This window comes from Lutjanus erythropterus, chromosome 8, assembly GCF_056507025.1.
Source record: "Lutjanus erythropterus isolate fLutEry1 chromosome 8, fLutEry1.hap2, whole genome shotgun sequence".
In the NCBI taxonomy this organism is placed as follows: domain Eukaryota; kingdom Metazoa; phylum Chordata; class Actinopteri; order Lutjaniformes; family Lutjanidae; genus Lutjanus; species Lutjanus erythropterus.
Window position 1 is genome coordinate 1,979,365 of NC_139324.1, and position 24,760 is coordinate 2,004,124.

General features: G+C 38.5%; 1 protein-coding gene across 1 annotated transcript in view; it reads right to left on the reverse strand.

The window, feature by feature from the left end:
- Positions 1-24,760, reverse strand: part of slc4a3 (solute carrier family 4 member 3) — a 101,782-nt gene that overhangs the window by 67,354 nt on the left and 9,668 nt on the right. Inside the window, exon 2 of the mRNA XM_084724231.1 lies at positions 19,579-19,967. Coding sequence (XP_084580357.1) covers positions 19,579-19,632 — 54 coding nt within the window. The 5' untranslated portion in view covers positions 19,633-19,967. The remainder of the gene's footprint in view (positions 1-19,578; positions 19,968-24,760) is intronic.

Sequence of the window (24,760 nt, forward strand, 5' to 3'; positions counted from 1 at the left end):
CTCTAAATTTTCTGTTTTGCTTTACCAATAGTTATAACACTAACAATCAATGAATCATTAATAATTGATTTGATACAAAACATCCCTAATTTTTTTTGTCTTTTTTTCTCTCATTTCAAGTTTTTATTTCCTTTTATTTCAGCAAATGTCTCCAGCAGACAAAACAAAGCTAGATGAGGTGCAGTTACTGCCAAAACTATTGATTAAATATCCATTTTAACTGGTTAAATTCTTAATGAAAAATCAATTAAAGATCAGTCATTATATATACTTTTTTGTTTTGTTTTGTTTTTTGTCCATATGTCCTGGTTTTTTTTGCTGCCAAATCACTTTATTGGCTACTAAAATGCAGATAAAAGGTCTGGATATGAATTCAAATTGTACTCAGTACTCAACTATGATTTTAAAAGTAACTAAGTAGATTACATGGCATAATGAATACTTACAAGTACTTGAAAATCTACTCATAAAAGTACAAGTACCCCAAAAAACTACTTAATTACAGTAATTTGAGTATTTGTAATTAATTACTTTCAACCCTGCATAAAACAGGGCCGTCAAAAAAAATCAAGATAGAATTAATGCCTTATAGTTGTTTGTCTCCACCAACAAGTCAAGCTGCAGCTTATATCCATGTCTGTCCAGACTCATGTAATGTATGTAGTGAAGAGTCTAAAGGAGTTTAATTGGGAACTTATCACTTTATTGACCTGTCCAGTGAATAATTTACAGGTAGAAGTAGGCTGTCTTCACTTAGAGAGTACAGAGGACTGACTGAGAGCTGAGCATTATATCACTGTAAAGTTGACCTTTGACATTTTTGATTTGTCATCACCTCATCATTTTATCCTATTAGATATATATGTATGTATGTATGAAACTTTATCGTAATTAGTGTATGAATTCTTGAGATCTGGCCAAAATTTGTTAAGTAAGTTGACCTTTGACCATCAAAATCTAATCAGTTCATCCTTCAGTGAAAGTGGTCTTATGGGCCAAGTTTGAAGAAATTCCTTCAAGGTGTTCTTGACCAGTGATGGGAATAACGGTGTTAAAATAAACGCCGCTACTAACGATGTTACATTTTTTAGTAACGGGTAATCTAACTAATTACTTTTTCTATCGTTACAACGCCATTGCCGTTGTGTTTTTTTCCTTTTGGTGAGGGGGGAGGGGAGGGGCGAGATAACCGCCTAAGTAATGATGATTGGCTAAGGTAGAGTAAGATTTCATGTTAAGCCAATCAGGAGACATCAGGTGGGTGGGTGTTTACACACAAACCCAGCACATAGCAGCACACACACACAAACTATCAGAGATAGCGAGTCTGGAGTCACAGGGAAAGACGGCGTTTTCGAGATGGAAATACAGGCACTACTTTAACCTCATCAAGGTAAAAGGTAAAAATGTACATGTTGAGTGTACATTATGTCCCAGAGCATAGAGTTTGTCCACGTCCGGTGTAAGCAACTCCAATTTAATGAAACACCTCTCGACGGCACACACTTCTACTAAACTAGTGGCCAAAAACACTGTTGACACCGGTAATGATGACAGCAGGCCAGGTGCTGTTAATGTGAGCTCTGCTAACAAAGAAGGACACGTAGCCACGCCGTCCAAGCAGCAAAAGCTGGATTTTTCTGCTCCAGCTCAACAAAAACTTGTGACACAGACAGAACTTAATGAATTGATAGGCAGGTCTGAAACTTGTTCTGAAAAAAATCCAAATTCTTTGACATTTTTAAACTTAAAAAAAAAAAGTAATGCAATAGTTACTTTCCCTGGTAACTAGTTACTTTTATAGTGGAGTAACTCAGTTCCTAATTCAGTTACTTTTTGGGAGAAGTAACTAGTAACTATAACTAGTTACTTTTTCAAAGTAACATGCCCAACACTGTTCTTGACTAGAACGGGATGACATGAAAACATAATGCCTCTGGTCACGACTGTTGCAGCAGTGGAGCCATATAAAAAGTTTTTATGGGTCTTACCTTGGAAAAAAGGTCACACAGGTATTACCCACTTTATAATTTCTGTTCTTCTCTTTTTCTTTTTGCCTAAACCAATCTCATTGTCATGTCATTGTAGTCATTATTTGTCAGTTGTTATTTCTTCACAAAAACAATTTTTAAAAAAAGGGGGTTTCAAAGGTTTTTCAAGAATTCTGAATCACAGAGGTCCTTCAGCATATAGTCATGAATGTGCACAAAAAAAAAAAAATAGGCTGATTGGTCCGAAAGTATTCATGATTAGCTGCGGACAAGTTTCCAGTCTGTTGATCACTCACGCATACACTCACACACTCACACACACACATGCACATACGCTACTGATCACATGATAGTAATTAAAATAAAACATTAATTCAAGTAGTTAACATTATGGATTGTGGATAGCAAAAATCGGCTTTTCAGCTTTTCAGCTTTTCACTGTCTGCCCCAATTTAAGACCTATATTTTGCTTTTTCTTTATCATTTGAGAAACTTAAAATAATGCTGCTTCAATATAACAGGCACATGGTGTCTGTACATCCTCCACTCAATGTATAGAGGACATCTAATCAATACAACAAAGTGCTAAGCAGCAAAGAACTAATGCACTAGATGGCCCCGGGAGACACTGGAGGCTGGAGGGAGTGTCCAGTCAGAGCCATTTGGTGCCTCTGATAGGTCAAATCACTGGAACAGGCTGCTTCCTCTGCCTCAGATTGGTGCTGGCACGGTGAGCACTCTGGCTACTGCTCTATGGTCTCAGATTTCTCTGTGCCAAGGCTCCATTACTTCCTAATTACCAGTGGGATGAAGGGACAGGATACGTTTAATGATCCGAGCTACCTATCTACACGAGGCCGAGGCAGATGAAGCCAGACAGAACATAAAAAAGGAGGATTTTAAATTGAGTGAGCAGCAAAAGCCTTGTTTTCACTGGACGGCCTGCTCAATTTTGTTCGTTACTTAAGGTACTCTATATTCCTGCAAACCAATTCTAGTTTAATTTCAGTGTCTACTCTAACACCCTCCCTGTCCTCACCTTGCTCTGGTGAGCACTGTTTATCAGAGAAAGACCCTGAATTTAATAGTCCTATTGTAATTCACAAGGGAGCAGTATCTCAGCCGAGGCAGTTATTACAGTAAAGGGACTTTCTCTAAAGCTGGTTTTGCTTTGCTCCGGCTCCATGGGCGCAAATGACTCGAAACTCTTTCATGTCAGCTTTGAAGTCAGTCCGGGTGGAGAGACGCAGGAGGAGGGCAACCCCCAGCCCAGGTGGTGGAGGCACTATGTGAATGGGATTTGGATTTCTGACAATGGAGTACAGTAAATGCAAATACAGTACATTTTATCAACAACAGTCCCCAAAGACAAGCATGCTTAAAAAAACAAAAAAAAAACAGAAATCCTTTAGAGAGAGAATTTGTTGATCAGGTCCTCTTTCCTTGCTCTTGTGCTTCTACCATGGATAAGTACACTGCATAGTTTTCTGTCTGTTTTTATAATCATCTGCATGGGGTCTTTTATTTTGAAATCTGACCAGATTCTCTCTGCTTTTTCTGTGTCTAACTTCCTGCCAGCTCAATCCTCTGTACTAATTGACGCGGTATCCATCAAAAATAGACTTGAAGTGGAGAGCCTTTTCTGGGACGCGCTGAGGCGGGTGGAATTACAAGCATAACATAAAATGGACGGAATCAGCTCTGGCTGATGCAACACAGCTGCGCCTGTTGGTCTCGAGGTAGTCTGGCTCATGCTGTGTTCGAATTTTAGGTTGGTATACAACCTCTCAGCAACCAGACATCAATATTACCATAATACAGCATCCATACATTTACATTTGCCAGATTTACAAGAGGGAACAAATAATCTAGAAGACTGTTTCCCTTAAAGGGATAGTTCACCCAAAAATGACAATTCAGTCATTATTTACTCAACCTCATGCCAGTTGAGGGTTGGGTTTATTTTTTTAGTCCACAAGACACTGCTGGAGTTTCACAGGAAAACAGCATTGCAGAATCTCTCAAACAATGGAAGTGAATGGTGACCAGTTTCATAATTTTAAAAACAACTTGGAAAAAAAACATAAAAAGCCTCCATGCTGCCTCTCTGGCATTATCAAAGTCCAGTTCAGTTCAGACAGTGTGCTTGTACACATGAACATGGCTCCAAGCTAAAGATCTACAGTGAAGCTTCAGGCTTAAAAACATGGTGTAAATAAATATTTTTTTGTCAACTTGGCATGCTGGGGCTTTAGGAGACTTGGATTACACCAGACGAGCAGTATGGTTTTATGCTGGTGGGTTTTTTAACATTTGAAAACTGGTCACTATTTACTTCCATTGTTTGGGAGATTCCGCAGCACTGTTTTCCTGTGAAACTCCAGCAGTGTTTTGTGGACTAAAAAATTAAACCCGACCTTCCATCAGCATGAGGGTGAGTACATAATGACTGAGATTTCATTTTTGGATGAATTATCCTTTCAACTCACAACACTGTGATTTTTTCAAGTTTATTCCCGAATGAAACACAATATGTGGGCGTAGTTTATTATATATTATTATATTATATATAGTTATTAAATCGAATCTTTAAATTTGATTGGATCTCTCAAAATTGGGTGTGGCTTAATTATGAGTTATTGAGTAATGTTAGCGCCCACACACACACACATCTCCCTCAATTGCTCTGTAAGAACAGGAGGAGGCTATGCAAACTAGCTGGCTTGGCTTGACTCAGTTTAAGTCAGCACGCCAGCCCATGTCAGCAGGGATTTGCATCTCCATTACCACAGAGCTACCTGCTTGGTAGATGAACACATTTCATTTCCTTTAAACTCTTCACAATACAATTCTGCAATATTTTACTATTACAGGGAATGCTGGGTTTCAGTTTTTCCCCTAAGGTGAGGGTCTGCAACCTTTATGATTAAAAAAGATCAAAAGATTTGGACAAAAAAAGAGAAAAAAAAGTCTGTCTGAAGCTGTAATTATTACATTACCTATTTTCCATCAGAACTTTTCTTTAATTTTTAATTTTCCATAGCTATCTTATGGAGACCCAAGAAGAGTAGCCGCTAGGCCTGTGCAGTATACTGGTTCATACCAAAAACCGGTCTTTATTTTTCGTTATGATATAAATTTTTCATATACCACTATACCAGTGAATAGCCCAAACAACATCTGGAACATGTGCAGCAGGAAAGTGTTTCAGTGGGGACCCATTTCACTGCTACACACCAACACCACAGGCGTGCTTGAGCGTGTGCCGTAGGGATGTTCCTGGTGACTAAATTCCCTGTCGATTAAACGCAAAATTTAATTTAGACTAGTCTAACACTAAGAAAACACTCAGAAAGCCATTAAAATTTAGCAGAATCTATTCATCTATAATGTTAAACACTGTCCGAAAAAATAGTGTGTGTATTAAGAGCCATTTGAAGCCGTTAGTCACAGTCTACAATCACCAAATTGTACTTTAAATGCCGCTGAGATGCGCTACTTTAAGCTGTACAATACAAGCTTTACACATTAATGTACAAAACATGACAACAACTCACTAAATGCTTCACCTTTCAGACTGTCAGTCACAGTGTTTGCAGGTAAAGGACTCAGAGCTAACGTTAGCTTCCAGCCTGACACACAAATGTGGCTAATGTTAGCAGAGCTAGCAGCAGCAGCAGCAGCATCTCCGCCTGCAGGTTTATGTCTGTGTCTGTGCTTAATGTGATCACGTTTCTCCAGTCGAGTGAAAATGTATCAGCTTATTCTGTCACATTCATCTGTCCGACTTCGCTGATATAAACATCCGGTGCTGCCACGGCGATCGGTTCATACCCGCTGGGTGAGAGGAGCTGCCGTCTGACAGTGCTGCATATTTCTGGTGCCAACTAGCGTGGATGGGGACGTTTAATCGTATAGTCGTCCCTGCCATGTGATGGTAACCATACTTTAAAGGGGTCATGCTTTTACCTGTGTCTGGACATGGAAAAAAAAAACATGATACAGTCCTTATGACAGTAAAATGGGCTATTTAAAGACAATCAACTGCAATAATTCTGTTCTCATTAGAAGAAAATGTGGGTAAGAACACTGTTGCATGAAAAAAAGTCAAATATCATGAAACCAATATGACTTAAAAAAAAAACAAAAAAAAAACAAAAAAAAAACGTGATATGAAAATTTTGTCATACCACCCAGCCCTACTAGCCACCATCAAAATGTAGTTGACAAAATATTTTTTGGTGCATAGGCTACAAATTTTTACAGTTCAACAACATAAGAATCAGCTTACACTGTAAAAATAGTTGAGACAAGTCAACATTTCAAGACAAGGTACTGCAATAGATTTTTGTGTTTTGAGCCCAACCCTTGAGCTTTGAAATAAATTGGCCTATAATCTTTAGTTGTGGTAATCTTTTTTCTTCTTCAGATAAACTTGAGTCTTTGAGTTTTAGGAACTCAGAACCTGGTTTGTCATTGTTTTGGTGCCTGAAAATGAAATGAATTGAAGGAATGTGCATCAGATAACGCTGGAAATTCACAACTTCATGTCTTTTGATAGTAAACTGAATGGCTTTAGGTTTCAGACTATTGGTTGGATCAGAGAACAAAGCATCAGAGGATGTCATCTCAGGACTCAGTTTATACTGTTTTCTGACATTATTGATCAATTGATTGATCAAGGAAAATTCAAAAAATAACCAGCAGTCAACAGAGGGGATGCTTTGACACATTATATAAACCCACCGCAGCACAAAGGATATTATATAATCCATTATCAGTCAGCTGTGCTGCCAACATGGAGATGGAAGTCTCCTAATGTTAATATTGTTATAATGAATGCTGGGTAAGAGCTCTCATCTCATTTCAGCCTGTTTTCTGTGAGTGTTAGCACTGTGGGTTACCATTGACATCAAACACAATGATACATGAGGCATGAAAATTCAACTGCTTTGTGGCTGGTTTGGCCATTTCTAATCAAATATGAGGAGGGGAGGTCAAGCCACTGCTCGGTTAAAAACATGTCGTCTAACCTTTTCTCATGGACGGCCCAACTTCTACTGTGACATTAATATTTCAGATTTAATGGAATGCTGAGCCAGAGAGATGCATTAAAATATTTATCAGCTGCTGACTAATATGGAGGAGGATGTGTGTGTGTGTGTATGTGTGTGTGTGTGTATCTGTGCTATGTGTTTGCCTTGTTTGACAGGATCAGCTGCCCAGGAAAACCTCTGGAGGTTATTTCTGTCCAAGACATTATAGGTGAAGAGCTAAAGGTAGGTTAGGATCTCTGCAATTAGGTTTAATATCAAGGTTAGGGGTTGTAATTAGGCTCCAGTTTAAAGCAACTGGCAATTAAAACAATTTGGTTAATGTTAGAGTTCAGGAATATTTGACTGAGAAATTCATCAACATTAGGAACAATTCCTCCCATTGGTGGATTGAACCTGGAGAGCTCAATGTAACATAAACACCCATAGACCAGCAGACCATCTGACCAATTAATCTGTTCCGCTCTGCCAAACCCACCAGAGGTAAATCATTAAAGAACACGTGCTGAGCAAGCACCCACGAAATGTCGCTCATTATTCTACATAGAATTCTATACAGGAAGAAATGTCTAATGTGCAAGATATCCAGAATATTTACACCAGATGTGATGGTGCAGCTGCATCACCCTGTTGTGTCTGCTTATTACATGGTTACTTACAATAATAATAAAAATAATAATAATAATAATAATAATAATAATAATAACAATAATAATAATAATAATAATAATAATAACAAGAGGAAGAAGAAGAAAAAGAATAACACAAAATGTAAATGTTAAAAAGATTTTATAGATTTTTCTGTTGCAATAGTGACCTACTCACTATACATTATCCTGCTTGGTACATGGTTAAGTACCAAAAAAAGTAATATTTTGACACAAAATATAAATTTTAAAATGATTTTAGTCATTTTTCAATGATTTTATTGCTCCTCCAGAGCCTACGATCAGAAACGTGTCCATACCAACGGTGTGTTCTTCATAACAATGGTCTGTTATATGTAGCAACGGTCTGCTACACAGAAATAACAGATCTTAGAATACTACAACTGAGCAATCAGAATCGAGTATTTAACAAAGCCATGTAATTAAAAAAAACTATACTACAGCCATCTTACAACCTACATGAGATGTTTAAATAATCAGATAATTATTTTCCTTAAAGGACCAGTGTGGCATCTATTGGTAAGCTTGCAAATTGCAGACACCTCATTTCACACTCTCCTTCAAAGCCTTTAGGACAGTGGTTCTCAAACTTTCCCACTTCAGAAGCCAAAAAAAACTTCACGCCCCACAAGCCTACACATTTGTTTACTCAATTATTAACAAATACTGGGGAAGCAATCATGGATCCAAGTAGAATTTTAGTGAACACAAGCTCAGCATGATAGCATCAGCAAACTCTTGTCTATTTTCCCAACATAAGTCATATTAATTCAACTTCATTTCACCCCATATTTGTCCACTGGTTATCTACACCTCACCTTCAGTGGCCCCACAGTTTGAGAACCACTAGGTTGTGAGAACCTACGCCGCCTGCAAAACTCTCAAGAAACTCAAAAGGTCACATCTAGAGCCAGTGATTGGCTTGTCTGTTCTGGGATACTGTAGAAACATGGCGACCTCCTTGGGAGAGGACAAGCTGTAGATATAAACAGCTCATTCAAAGGTAATTAAAGCACAACAATTCTTATTTTCAGGTGATTATACACTAATTAAAACATACCTTAAATATTATCTGCCATATTCTGCCAATAGATCCCTGTAAATCTTACACCGCAACTTTAATTTCCCAGGTAAATGCCTCTTAAAGTTCAACACACACACTAACATCAGCTAACAGTTACAGTTAGCTATTTTAGCAATAAGTAAACTAATCTGTCCATCAGGAAACACTGGACTTAAACAACCGACACTTGAAGGTTATCAGCCAGAGGACATCAGATAGCCAGAAACCAGAAAATATTTGGATCTAGTTACACCCACATAAAGTTATAAAGCTGTGGTTTTGTACAGTTAGGCCCAGCCCACTCCAGTCCTCTCCTGTGAACAGATGTACCTCCTTCTACGCTCCACTGCATCATAAGAAAGCGTTCGTTGGATGCAAATTTAGTAACACCCCGAGTGCAGGATGAGTCATCAACTGTTTCAGATCATTTAGCAGGAAAAGAAAAACTCCGAAATAGCATTAAAAATACCTGAGAATACCCATAAAAATACTTTTTTTTTTTTATCACAGTTTGGATTCACCAAAGTCACACAATAACACAAACAAACTCTGACTGACAGGAGAGAACAGCAACTCACATGTTCTGTGAGGTAAAATTACAGAATTTGCCAGTGCAGTTTTGGCTTCCCATTAGAAAACGCTGTCTGTCTGCAAAGTAACAATACACTTAAACTGATATTGAGGTGAACCTTTATAAGTGACCATGATACATTTTGTTGCTGACCCCGTTCACAGCAGGAGATTTCTAAGGTTCCCTGCTGGTACTCCTCTCTGCTTCTCCAAAAGTGCCAAATGGCATCTACTGTAGGTAATACACTGACTATTGAACTAATCTAAACTATCCCCTTAAAACCCTTTTTCACAATTATTGTAATAGTCTTCTGTGTCTTTATTAGATAGGATAGCTGAAGGCATGACAGGAGAGGGGGAGAGAGAGTTGGGGGGGGGGGCGCGACACGCAGCACAGGGCCACAGACTGCAACCAAACTATGGCCGCTGCTGAGAGCTTTGGAATGTGGGGCGCGTAAAGCAACTTAGCCACCAGGGCAAAACCTAAATGCCTTTTTTAAGATAAATTTGGAAACACAAAACCATTGTCCTAGCAACACTTCACAAAAGAGCATAAAACAAATAACGATACAAACAATTTTCAAGAAGTAAAAAAAAATAGACCACAAAAGCAAATCCTTTAAAACTTTAAAAGAATAAAGTCCTTCTGTACATTGTTGCAGGTGAAAGGGGCAACACACTTTACAGCTGCCCTACACAAATTCTGGGAACCAACATCTGTACCATGGTCAGAGCACAGGACATTTTGGTTTTAGTTTGAAGTGGCTAAAATCAATATTTTTATAATAACAATGAATCAAGTAACTATCATAGTTTTGTTTTCCCATTTTCAGCAAAAAACTCTCACAACCCAGGTACAATACCTGTTCAGCACCAAACTACAAACAGGAAATATTAGAAATAAGCTGCTGAACACAGCGGAGCATTTAGTGGCTAATTAATCAAAGATTTCCCTCAGGAGCTGGTGGAGACCAAAGCCAGAGCTAAAAGAAGAGTGAATATCAGTCCTGCATTCATCAACAGCTGCATGCCATGCTGCCTCAATGAATGACTGAATTTATGATCTGTGTGTCACTGTATGTTGTTATTCAGGCAGATACTGTAGATTTTACAACACAGTTGTCAGGCCGAGGATCTGACAGCTGGCTAGTATTAGAGAGTCAATTTAAAAGGTGAAACTTCTTTACTGATCATCACACGTATTAAAATTCAGGCTAATAAAAACATGCTATCAGTTTGTTTGCCTCTGCAGATCACCCTGCTGTCTCTTGCTTTACTGCTCTTTTTATTTAGCAGTGTTTAAACTCCCTTCCCACTCCCTTCAGTCCTTCATCTCTGCCTCTGTGTTTGAAGGAGCTGGCCCATTTCCCAGACAAACAAATCACAAACATAAATATCAGCATCAGTGTTTTGCTTTTCTCTTTACTGCGCAGCTGATATTTATGAGCAATTATTTAAAAGTGTTTGTCTTATTACAGTGGGTGATTTTATTAAGTTGAAGGTAGGCAAGTTTTCCTTATAGTCCAATCATTCACACTGAAATATCTAACACAATTATTTCTTTTATCTCATCTATTCTTCTAATTTGCCAATATTAAGCAACAGCAAAAAAGAACAGTCAGATTCAGCAGAACCCTGAAGGTACAACCATTTCATGTAATAAATTCATAATGAAACAAAGGCAAGTATAATTCTTCAGACATACAGTTTATTCTATTTTGTTATACCTGGTTTGTTGATATCATCTGAGTCACTATAACTGCTTTATACTTGATTCATGAACTCAATAGTGATGTTTTAAGTGTGCATACGTCACATATATGTCTGTTTCTGACCCAGCAATGACAAAAAAGTCATTTTTTATATATTTTGTCATTTTAATCATTGTTTTAACTATTGATGACTCACCCTGCACCCAGGGGCATTACTAAATTTTCATTCAATGAAGCACTTTATAATGCTTCTGAGCAAACAGGGATACAATCATGCTCCGGAGTGGACTGGAGTGTTTTTAGGGGCGGGGCATCCCTGTACAAAAAGCACAACTTTATAACTGTATTCACTAATATGGGTAAAAGTGGATCATATTTTATGGAGGAAATATTTTCTGGTTCCCCGCTGATGTCCTGCAACCCCTCAGCTTCAACTCTCAGTGATACTGGTTTTAGTTTTTTTGGTGGGTGTAGCTTTATAGCTTTAACTTTGTTGCTAAAGTAGCTAACCATAAATGTTAGCTGCTGTTAGCGTGCAACAGAGCCAAAACTCAGCAGCTTCCTAATGAACACAGATGGTCACGGGGACGAACACAACGTCAGAGACAGACATTGAATACAGTACCGAGTTTGCTTGCAGAGTTTCCTGATGGGAACATTGCTTTACTTGTTGTTAAGGTAACAGCTCACTGCTTATAGCTTTAAGTTTACCATGGCTAAATGCAAACTGCGGCAGTTAGCCATGGCAAACAGCTAGCCACTAACTGCTGTGATAAAGCTAGTGTTTGTTTTTTCCGTTCTGGGCTACTATAAAAAGTGGCAGCACAACATGGCAGACGCGGTGAAAAAAGACCATGGAACTATAAGAAGACACTATATACAGTGTTACCCCTTTTTCCGAATGGCCACTGGCAGTACTGCAAAGACGAACATTTCCCCAAAAGCCACTGCTATGAGAAAGACTGTTGACAGGACACTTCAAACTGCAAGTAAAGTCAATTATGACTTGTAAAACTTTCCTAGAAGCAAGAAAAGCAATGCAAATTCTTTGACATCTTTACCATGTAAAGTCTATGAGCTGAGCAGAAACTCACAGTGGGGGCCTGTAAGAAAAATACTAGAAGAAATTCGAGAACCAAGAAAACTTCTTTATAGGCACCATCTTTGTGTCCAGTTTCCATCCAATCCTGTCTGTAGATATAAATGAAGTTAACAAAAAATCAACAATTCTTATTTTCAGGTGATTATATGTGAACATACTTATGTGTGTTAAATTCCATTTCTGTCATTTTCTGCCAATAAATCCCCCTAAATCTTACACAGTGGACCATCAGAAAGCCACCTGTATATAAGAGGAATAATATGAATCCATTGTTCACTCACATGTGTCATTGTGTAAAAAATATTACACCACTTTAAGTTGTGGTGCAGTCAGCTCCACTGAACACCATCACTTAAAGTCCAGACCTAGAGTTTCAATTAAATAACATCTTCATCTTAAGACACGCATATGACCAAAACCACCAACACCCACACAAGGATCTTTGCAAAAACTGCAGCTGGCACAAGCCAACATCAGCTGGTGATGTTTCTATGGTGACCAAGACTCTGGGCTCAAGGCTACATCCATGTCCATCCATGTCTGTCCAGACTCGTATGTAGTGAAGACTTTGAAGGAATTTAATAAAAATTATGAACTGTATTTATTGATAAAATGGAAGTTATTGTTACAGAGGAGTACAGAGGACTGATAGAGAGATAAACATTATGATGTCACAGCAAAGCTGAACTTTGACCTTCAAATTCTAATAAGTTCATCCTCAAGTCCAAGTGGACATGAACCAAATTTTAAGAAATTCTGTCAAGGTGTATTTGAGATAGCACATTCACAAGAATGGGGCAGTCATGAGGTCATGGTGACCTTTTTAATTACTTCATCCTCAAGTCCAAGTGGACATTTGCGTCAAATTTTAAGAAATTCCATCGTTCAGCATTCACAAGAATGGGATGGGCATGACGTCACAGTGACCTTTACCTTTGACTACCAAAACTTAATCAGTTCATTCTTGAGTCCAAGTGGATGTTTGTGCCAAGCTTGAGGAAATTCCATCATAACAGGCTCATGAGAATGGGACAGATGGACAAACCAACATCCTGCAGCAACAGCTATCGCCAAATTGGAGGCATAAAAAAAAGATAAGTCATTCATAGTTCAAAGCTGCATTAACCAGCTGAAGGAGGCACTGGTGCAAAGAAGCTTCTGATTCTCTTTATGGATGCTGTGTATATGTGTGTGTGTATTTTAAGGACAGAGTGCACAAGTAATTGAGGGTAGGAAATTGAAGGGTCCACTTATGTAGCCAAGCATTCAGCCTATTATTTCCTTCAAATCAGTGTCACAATATGCTATGCACACTGTGGATGACATGGTCCCCACTGTGCATAATAACACATCACCTACTTGGTTGGCAGAGGCTTTTTTCTCCCTGAGAACACAGGCTTCACTTGAATAACAGCTAGAAAACATTCTGCCATAACGGACATGAGCTTTTTCCACAGACTCATGTGTGACTCATCCCTCTGTTGATGACTTTGGGGGGAACAATTCGGTCATGAAGACATTTCAGTGCTCCTTTCATTCTAGATTCTCATTATACTGTCATGTGGGGGGAATTCTGGGCCTTCAACTCTTTACAGGAATGAAGACCTGGTAATACCAACATTAAAAACAGCTACATTTTACAGCAAAATCATTACATTTTAATTGAATCACTACAATAATGGATTTCATGGGGGCAAAGTAAATCTGGGAGAATCTTTTTGCATTGAGTTTAATTTAGACATGCAAAACTACACCAGCATAAATTAGATCCACCACACAGCACCTATTTAAAGCCAGTTCGCTGTTACTCACGTTATTTCCTTCTTACATAATTGTGATGAGCAACACCAGCAGCAAATGCCAGGAGTGTTTTCATTAAAACAAAATTATGAGTGGCATGCCAAATGAATCAAAGCACACAAGACAAAATTGTTCTCAAGCCTCCATATGAGCAGTCGCTGACAAGCAAAGCAGACTCCAGCCCAACGCTCACGCCACATAACACACCGGGCTACATTACGTTAGGGCTGCACGATACTGGAAAAAACTGACATTGCAATTTTTTGCCTGCGATATATATTGCGATATGTAAAAATACAGGATTTTTTTTTTTTTTCGGATTATATCACGGTTTTGAGTCACAGATTATTTTTCAGATCAGCAAAAAAGAAAAAAGTGGTGGGATTAGGGTTAAATTATTTTAAAAATGCACTTGTCTTTGATCTTTGTCTGTCTGTAATTATCACCATAGTTATGTAAGGTAATAATAATGATAATAGTCATGATAATGGTAATATATTAAAAACTTCTGCTGTACTATGTATATACTATACATATATTAGATCATTATACACTGTACAGTATAATACACAACTACGCTCTGTAGTCTGGTTCAATGTCCCGCCTACAGCAGCACATCTGATTGGTTAGACGTCATGGTCAATCAGCAGACACACTGTGTCACAGACGGGTTGAGACAGAGCTGCACCGGTGAGCAGAGAGGAGCTGTGTAGAAGTTAAGACAGCTGATATCAACAAAGTTTCAATGAACATCAAAGTTTTATGATCTGTTTCTTTGGTGATAGCAGAGTTACATCAGTGAAAAAAGTTATGGTCTGGATTTCACTCAAGACAATGTGCAGCTTTTAAATCAGTCGCTCTTCACAGAGATGAGCTGCACACAGCAGCATCTGTCCTGTCTGTTCACTGCAACTCTGCATTGAGATGTTGAGTATTATAACTTATACAAAAGTAACAGTGACAGTAAAACTATGATGCTCACATGTGGCCCGATTCAGATCTGGCTTCGCATTTGTCGTACTGAGCTGTGTGGTGCCAACGAAAATGGTCAAACAAATTAGTTGTGTTACCTCTCGTTGTGGCAACAGGTGCAAGGCACTATCGACACAGAACACGTGTTTGGTCAATATCATCCTTCTTGTAGCTGAAATAATTGCAGATAACTGACGTTACTTTTCTTTTTGGCACCAAGTCTTCGTTTTCGCTGATTTTCTCTTGTTCGTTGCTCATTTTTCAATGTTGTTACCAGCGACTCCCTCCATATGCAGGGGCGTGGTACGCTTTGGCAAACTGATTAAGAATGATTGTGATTGGTGGATCACTGTGTGTCAGGTACCCTTGAAATTAGATGAGAACACGTTTGCCTCCTACATCGCAGGACCTGCGATGTGACTATTGCGCACACATACATTGCGATGACAATGCTCAAACAATATATCGTGCAGCTCTACATTACATCACTTGCAGCAAACTTAACAGAGAACGATGAGGGCAAAGCAGCATCACCAATCACCAGTCTTCAGAGCAAAGCGGCGCACCGTGCAGCGCAGCTGTCATTGCTATTGTCAGACCAATGCTGTTGTCTTCTGGCCCAGTGCCCACGTCGTGTAAGTGATGTGTCATACAGTGAAACTGTTTAGAGTAAAGCAGCCATCCTCCAAATAAACCAAGACTTTTCATCAGAGCTGTCTAATAAACAATTTCCTGTTTCATCAAGAGAGTTTCTTCTGTTCTGTCTAATTTATAAATTACAATTTTTGATTTTGCCGCTTAAATTATAAAGATATTTTCTGCAGTGACATTGCTGCATGCATGGAAATGAAACTGAAAGTAGCCTTTCTGATGATTCAACCGTGGTAAATAATGTTAGGCAGTGCTGGCTTTCATGATGTCTGAGTGCTTTCCTTACCAATCTACGTTTAGAGAAGCTGCTTTCAGTTAATTAACATACAGTTTCCATGTGCGCTGTAATGTCACAGCAGTCATCTTTCTGTGCCTCGGATCATCTGTGATGTGTACTTGCAGTTAGGACAAGAGGAGACGCTCCATCCTATTCCACCCACCTGCGGCCAGTCTACTGTTAATTATAATGTTTTTATGACACCCGCCCGCCTGACCCATGGATTAACCGCAGTGCCTGAATCACTATATGTGGGTCAGTCTTTAAGCATTTTTGTTCGGTTCCCCAACTTGCTGAATCAGTCCTTTAAACAGCGATACTCCAGAGGCAGGCATACCTGACTCTTAAAGGAAATAGGAGATGACACTTTGATTGGTTTCATTCACCAGTTCCAGAGAAAGCTATCATAGCTTATTAAAAAATACAGGCCAGCTTGTTAGTGGCCAGCTCATCACCTACAGTAGTTTGTCAGCTAGACCTGCTATATCAACAAGCTTCTATAAATATGAATTCATGAAAGATATGTGGATAAATTCTTCTTTGCCACATCTTGGTGTCTGTATTTTTACTAAATACATAATAAAAATGCCAAAATTGTGGCCATATATTACCAGAACTGTTCAGCTATATCTGTATGTCAAATTTATGTTAAAACAATAGGCAGAGCTTACTTGAGTTCTCACAGTCTTTTTGAATAATATCAGCATTACAACAATATCAAAAACCCATTTGAAAGAATTAAAACAGGCCCTTTGTTTTTTGACATTCATGACACACAAGCTGTTTCAAAGGGCAGCACTAGCCTGAGGGTTAGAGAAAGAACAGTTACAGCCAAATGCTTCCCTTTGAAATACCACATCCAGCCAAGATAATGCACGATTTTGGAAACAGAAAACGCAGCATCCAACAAATATTTTGTGTTTCAGCATGTACATTTTACCTGATCCTCTGGCATTGTTCACCGGCCTATAATGAACAGACTATTTGGCAGCTGATTGGTGTGAAAATGTGAAATGGGTGTTAGAGAATTTGCAGCTAACAAATGAGTTAACACAGGCACAAAGCATTTTCTTACAGCAGTCTGTCAAACAAGCTCATGAAGTCTTTTTTTCTCACTTCACTTCTCAATCTCAAGCTTTCAGCCACACGGCAAGCATTACTAAACCTGCTGTGCCTATAAAGGACTTTTTTTTTTTTACTGGCTCATTGAGCACGACTCCATTGTACAAGCTAACATAGTAACACACTCATTGTCCAGATTTCTCTCTTCACATATTTGGCACAGTAGTTTTTCTCCTGCGAAGTCCCACCCTCCTCCACTTCTCAGCAGTTCATATTTGCATATCCATTTTTCCATCCCTGAGATGACAGTCACTTTCCAAAATGAACTATTACCCCTCCTTCACTTCCCTTAGTTCCACGCCCCACACTGCAAACCAGCACCGCTATCTGAAAAGGATAAAAGGATAAATCATATAATTTTTCTTCCATACAAAAAATGGACTTTCGGAATGAATTCAGCACAAACCTCACAAAAGTATCTCCTGTTTGCTGTTATAACCAAGATAGCATTTCAATATTCTTCTTTTCTTCTTGAATTCAAATTTTAAAGGACCTGTGTAGGATTCAGTGCCATCTAATGGTGAGCTTGCAGATTGCAAATGCGTCATTGTACTTTCCCCTTTCAAGCCTGCGGTAGGACCTATGGTGGCTGTGAAACTTGTGCAAAACGTGAAAGGCTGTACCACCCAGTGCTTTGTTTGTCCCTGCTGGGCTAGCTCGCTGTAGAAACATGGCAGCGCAACATAGTAGACTCTATGGATCGACATAGACATGAAAAGCTTATTCTAGGGTAATGAAAACACAATGATTCTTATTTTCAGGTGACTATACCCGACTTGGGCAGTATCAAGGTATTATGGTATACCAGGGTAGCGTCTATTTGCACCCAGGTACAAATACGCACGGCAGCTATTTGTCAAATCATACCCAACCCCCAAGAGGTTGTGGGGGATGAGTTGGTATAGCCCACCCATCCACCACAACCAATGTGGCTGGTTCAGTATAGCCAAAATACCCATGGTGGCTATTTACACCCTGGGTGCAAATAGTATTTTTCAATGGTGAAATCTATTTTACCTGAACAACTATTTATGTCTTTTGCTATTTCTCTCCAAGTTGACTGCTTTTTATTTACTATTAGACTACATTAGACTGCTTCAGTCAGCTAGTATTTTTTTTTACCTCAATGCCAGATGAAATTGCCTTTTCTTTATCTTTGATCCTCCAAAATTAGAAAAGATGAGCTACCAATCAGCAAGACAGCAGAATATCAACAATGTAGCCTAGCAACACACACTGCTAAGCAACAGCCATAGTTTTATGGGCATTCACAAGACTGGGAATAGTTAAGACTAGGATTAAGTCTGGTTGGTGCAACCAATGTTAAATTCATTCTAAAGACTAGTCTTAACTAAGACCAACATAACACTTTAGATCAGCCTTGGTAAAGATTGGTTGGTGCAACCCGCTCCTGTTTTGTAACTGCTTCTTCCACAGTTGTGGTGCTATTGCACGGACAAAATGTGCCCACGCATAGATAGAAGTTCTGATACAAACTGATTCTGATACCTGAATTTTGTGTATCACTTGATACCAACTCCCGATCCAATACTAGATGCAATATGTTTGCTATTACCTTTGTAGGGCCTGAGAAGAATGAATGGTATAGAGTATGACTTAGCCATCCTGGGGATAATAAATTAAATGGTATTGGATCAGTGCTTGAATACTTGCCAATACCAATACCAGCTTTGTTGGCAGTATCGCGGGCATTTTCCAGTACAAATATCGATACCAGAACAACACAAAGACAGACAGATGTGGTAGTTCTTGCTACAGTAGGAGTCTCCAGGGCCATATTTTTTTCATGATGAGGTACATGCACACACATATATATATAACATCAGTCCGGCTGTCATGACCTATACCACATGAGACACATGGTGTTAATTAGAAAGCTTTGGAGCTGCTGCTTGGTATTTTTGTTTACGATCTTTATGCTAAACTAAGCTACGTAAATACCTCAAGGGTCTAAGTCTATATTTAACACAGACATAGCATGAATATTCTCATCTAACTCTCAGCAAGAAAGTGATTTACCCAAAATGCCCAATTATTCTTTGAAATATGTACATGTTCACTGATTTTGTAAATTTAAAACACAACAAGGAATGCACTCTACATTCAACACAAAATCCATGAATGAAGTCAACAGGACTAACTAATCCAAAGCACACACACACACACAAAGCACGGCACGCCACCTCACTTGCCACAGGGACTCTGCCACTGCTCGTAATCACTTGCTTGGGAGAGCTCTTGGGTCTAATTAGGGCAATTCAAATCAAACTGAAAGCTGTTGGCTTTTTCACAAGGTTATTTTGCCATTCAAAGCACTGGGCTGGATGGCCAAAAGGCAACAGAATCTCCCCAGGCTTGAACTGAATAGTTCTGGATAAAACAAGAGGAACATTTGGAGTCTTAAAAAATAAGGTTCAACTTTTGATATTAGAGCTGCAATTCACATGTCGGTGTTTCAAAATGGAATGAAGGAATAACTTTAAAAAGCAGATTTCAACACTTCATATCACTGGAAATGAAAGTAAGCTAAATATTTTTTTGTTACTAAAATTACATTTTCACATGTAATTCTCACCTGCTGTAGGTTGATCAACACATCTATCTCTGGGGCATGACCTCCTGTAGCCATGGGGCCTGGCGTGCAGCCAGTGGGTGAAGAATAGCTCTATGACGAAGGCAGGGGCCTGCAGGGAGGCGGCTAGTGTGGCTGGAATAAAACTGAACAGAGAGGCTGGGTATGGAGCTGCTGTCGGGAAGGACTTGTGGGGTGGAAGGTGTGACTGGATGTAAATGATGACGATGATAGGGGTGGCAGGGTCCGGTGTGGGAGTCGGGTGGGGTTGTAAGCAGGAGGGGGAAGGTGGGGAAAGATGGGGTGCAGAGCAGCAGGAACTTGGGGGAGGAGGGGGATCAGCCTTTCTCTTTCACGGTTGGGGATCCAGGAAGCCTTTGGGGTGGCATAACCTGTAGGAGAGTGAACAGGAGAAACAAAGTTACAAGTCTGATATGAACTGTTGAACAGTATCTAAGAACACACAATGCACTGCAAAAACTCCAAATGATCACAGAAGAGTCCTACACCTGTCCAGTTTTGCAAATTGCCCCTACCCACACTCACAACGCTTGATAATAGCATTGATCCTTTGATGCTGATTGACTATTAGATAGCCCTTCCACAGCGTTCACTGGATCAGCTGTTTTTCCAAGTGAGAAACGCTGTTTCATATCATGATGCCATCAAATCACTTAACTCACTGTCGCAGGCAGATTCATTCTTAATTTTTTTTTTTTGCTAACAGCAAACAGAATCAGAATCAAGTCAAGAATCAAGTCTCATTAATGAATGAACTATCTCGTGAAATACTCATCTTAACTTTACCTTCGAGACCAGAGTCTAAGCCTTTGAAAACTCACCATGTGTCATAACATAATATGTTTTGTTGGCAATTGTGTCGTCATAATAATTAGGGTCACATCTGGGTAGATTCTCAAAATAAAGGCACATAGTGACTCGGGATGTGTGTGAATATTCGACTACAAACATCATCACCCTCGCTGGTCAGAACCAGAAATACTAGTCAGTTAAACCATTTATCAATATTTCTTTCATGCCAGTTAACTGTTGCCTAAGGTGTTATGCAGCCGCCTGCCACTAGATAGGGCTGTGGCCCAATCAGACAGCAGCCCCTTTCACTGTAAGCACTTACGCCCCAAGGGCCCAGGCAACCGTGGATGTTTATATCAGCAAAGTCAGACAGATGACAGCTCATAAAACCAGCGTGGTTTGGCAGTTTTTAATCTAGAAAATGGAAATAATGTTGAATGTAGACTGTGACAGAATAAACTGGTATATAATCACTCGACTAGTGCAACATGTGACCACATTCAGCACTGACACGAACATTAACCTGTAAGCAGAGCAGCTGTTGCTGCTAGCACTGCTAATGTTAGCCACACTGTGTAGCAAGCTGGCAGCCAATGTCAACTCCAGGGTGTTTACTTGCCAACATTGTCATTCTCTTTGGTCTGAAAAGGTGAAGTATTTAGTGAGTTGTTGTCATGTTTTGCAGGTTAATGTATAATGTTTGTATTGCACAATGCAAAGTGGCACACATTTTAGCAGCATTTAAAATATGATTTGGTGATTCTAGACTGTGATTAATGACTTCAAACAGCTCTTAATACACAGTATTTTTTCAGACAGCGTTTAACTTTATCAATTAATAAACTGTGCTCAATTTTAACTGCGTTCAGAGTGATTTTTTACTGTTAGACTCGTTGACTAGTCTGAACTGAACTGAACAGGGAAATTAGTTGCCAGGAACATCCCTAATAATGACTTGGTTAGGTTTAAAAAAAAACAAAAAAAACAAACAAAAAAAAACATGTTTTTGTTTAAAATAAGTATATTCATGTCAGTCAGTCAACATGCATAATAGGGCTGCATCTAACTATTATTTTTGTTAAATCAATTGTTTAATTGGTCAGTTATTTTCTCAATTAATTGGTAACAGTCTGTGTTTTAATATGTCAATAAATGGTTTAAAGTGTTGCCCAAAGCTTAAGTTGATGTTTGTGTTTGTTTCCTGTGTTTTCCTCAGAACCTGATGAAGGTTGAAGAAGCTGAAAACACAGATTTTTATTTATTCATTTATATATTTTTTTAAATTACTCAAACCAATTAATCGATTTTCAAAATAGTTAGGCGAAAAATTTAATAATTGATTAATCATTTAATTGTTACAGATCTAATGCATAATGGAACTTACTGATGTTACATAACTTAACTATGTCATGTAATGTAACTTACATATATGTACCTAGTTCTCCTGGGTAAAGGTCCTGTGTTTGTTTGACCCTTTTATCCATGCCACCTCCTCCATACACAGACTTTCTCACTCTTTATACTACATCACATGGCTTCAACGGCACATTAAAACACAGCGCCAGATGGACGTCTCCAGAAATGACGCTCTAGGTGTACCAACACCGTCATACATAGTTTGACACAGTGGGGCCCCTGACCAGGCTGCCACACGGATGAGCTGGGAGTGACGACAGACTTCATCAGTCTAATCTGAAAAACTTTTGTAGCACAAATACGCAAATAAACAAACAAGAGAAAGCACCTTGAGACCGCTCAGTTATCCTGATGATGCCAAAATGGACAGCGCTGATTATTTTTGTTTCAACGTGGAGGAAAGCAGGTGCCTCTCGTCCATATAAACATGCCAAGGATTGTTGGTTTTTAATAATTCTAGGCAGTGTAGGAGAGGCTGAGCCAGACAATTGCCATTTACTCCAGTAAATATCTAGTCATTCACTGTTAGTCTCAGAATTTCAGTCAATTTGCAGTGTTTCCATCTTGCAAGGATGGTTAAAGAGACCAAACAAGGAATATCTGAATGTATTGCTCTGTGGTCCCTCTCTGAAGAGCAGGCATTACTCTGTATTTATGCAATAATCACCTATATTATCATCATTGTGTGCAGTATATTTGCTCTGTGCAATAGTGTAAATTCAGTTGCTCAGTCTTTCTATTGTACATACTGTTTCTATTTTTATTTTTCAGTTTCCTCTGTTTAAATTGTTTATTTTTTTATATTTCCTCTAGCTTAGATTTTTATATTCTGTTTTTTTATATATTTTTATTGATGCTGGATAAAGGGATATCTTATATTATCTTATCTCACTACTCATATTGTTATTTTGTACATTATACCGTTACTGGTTAAAGGGATAGTTCACCCAAAAATGAAAATTCAGTCATTATCTACTCACCCTCATGGCGATTGAGGGTCGGGTTTACGTTTTTTAGTAAACACTTTTTAGCAAAACTCTGCTGGATTTTCACAGGAAAACAGTGTTTCAGAATCTCCCAAACAATAGCAGTGAATGATGACCACTTTTCAAATGTGAAAAACAACTGAAAAAAACAAACATATGTCTCCATACAGCTTCTCTAGCATAATCCAAGTCTCCTGAGGTCCTGACATGCCATTTGCATACCGTCACAACACACACACACAGTTCAGACAGTGTGCGTGTGTAAGGATCTACAGTGAAGATTCAGGCTAAAAACATGGTGGACATGCTGGCTTATGCCAGAAAAGCAGTATGGAGGCATTTATGTTTTTATTCTGTTGTTCTATTTATATTTGAAAACTGGTCACCATTCACTAAAAAACTAAACCCGACCTTCAGTCAGCAGGTAAATATCTAGGTAAATAAATAATGACTGAATTTTCATTTTTGAGTGAACTATCCTTTTAAGTGGTGATATAAAGCACACAGTGTAATTTCATGAATTATGTGTGTGTCTAGGGTTCAGTTTTTTTGTGAAGGCTTTTATTAAGCTCATAATTAAGTTAGAACAGGGCTTACAATGAGGTGACAAACCAAAAGCCAATATTAGAAACATTATGTGCATATAAGGTATTGTTGACAAAAAGTAGTCATGGGAATTGAGAAAATATGGCAGATAATTCCAGAGTGACCCACCCTGTTTGAAGCTGCTGTTTTCCCACTGTCGCAAAAAGAGGCTCTACATCTGTCTCAGTTTGATTCAGCTGACTCATTCACTCCCTGTGAGACTTTTACTGCTGGCTCACAGCTCACATTATGTACAAGGCGCTGCACAAATAAAAGTACGCTGTTGATATGGATATACAGAACAGTTTGGGGTTATCTCTTGAGCACAAGAAGAGCACAATGTGGCACCATTACGCTCTTCTGCAACCCACAGAGCCGTTTTATAGTCATCCACTCCTGAAATATTTTATTTCAAGGTTTGTTTGTTCTTTAAAAAGGCAGGTCTGGGCTCTTGTCGCTTTATCTTGTGTATAATCCAGGAAATCAAAGTCCAGTTGTTGTGCAAGATTTTATGATGCAAGACAGAAACCAATCAACAATCTGACATGCAACAATGGTGCTTCTGCATTAGTATTAATGACTAACCACTATATATAGTTTGTTAAGGAAAAGCCCCACAGACTTCTGTTTTTTAGAAGCTGAAAAAACTGTGAAGACATGGCTACACTTCACATCATAATTTTATTGAATTTCACATAGCTATCATGCCTTAGCTGGTAGACAACGTTGATATTCTTTTAAAATTCCCCACCAAGAGTCACAACAGTAAGTTTAAAATTCACACTAAATTTCAGTTTTACACTGGATCAAATCCCAAATTATGTCAAATGAAGAGGTTTTGAATCCAATGGTACAAAAACATTTGATATAACTCCTTGTAGTTTAGTCACACTAAATTTAGTCTATAGTCACATGGTGTCCCTCATTTTTCAGAAAAAAAAAACATTAGTGGAAACAGGTCTTATGATCCTTTTGATTAAAGAATCAAGATACACGATGTTTATTGTCACAGGTAATACAAGTACAAACGTGAAAACCTTTTGCTGAGAAGCTCCATTAAAGAGTAAGTTAAGTAACAAAAATAGAACAAGAATAATAAGATAAATATACAATAATATAATAAAAAAGAATAAAATAAAATGAAGTAAAACGTGTATTTACAAAATGACATACCACAATAAAGTAAAACACTCAGTAGTATGACTCACAACCAAAAAAAGTATGTTAAGAAAAACCTGTAACTTCAAAACTATTAATTATTTTATTTAATTATTTTGGGGAGTGGCCTATTAAAAAAAAGGGACGTAACTTCTAAATGGATTCATGTACAATGACCAAATTCATGAATTGTTTGTTGTGGGAGGCATATTACACTCAGGAGCAAG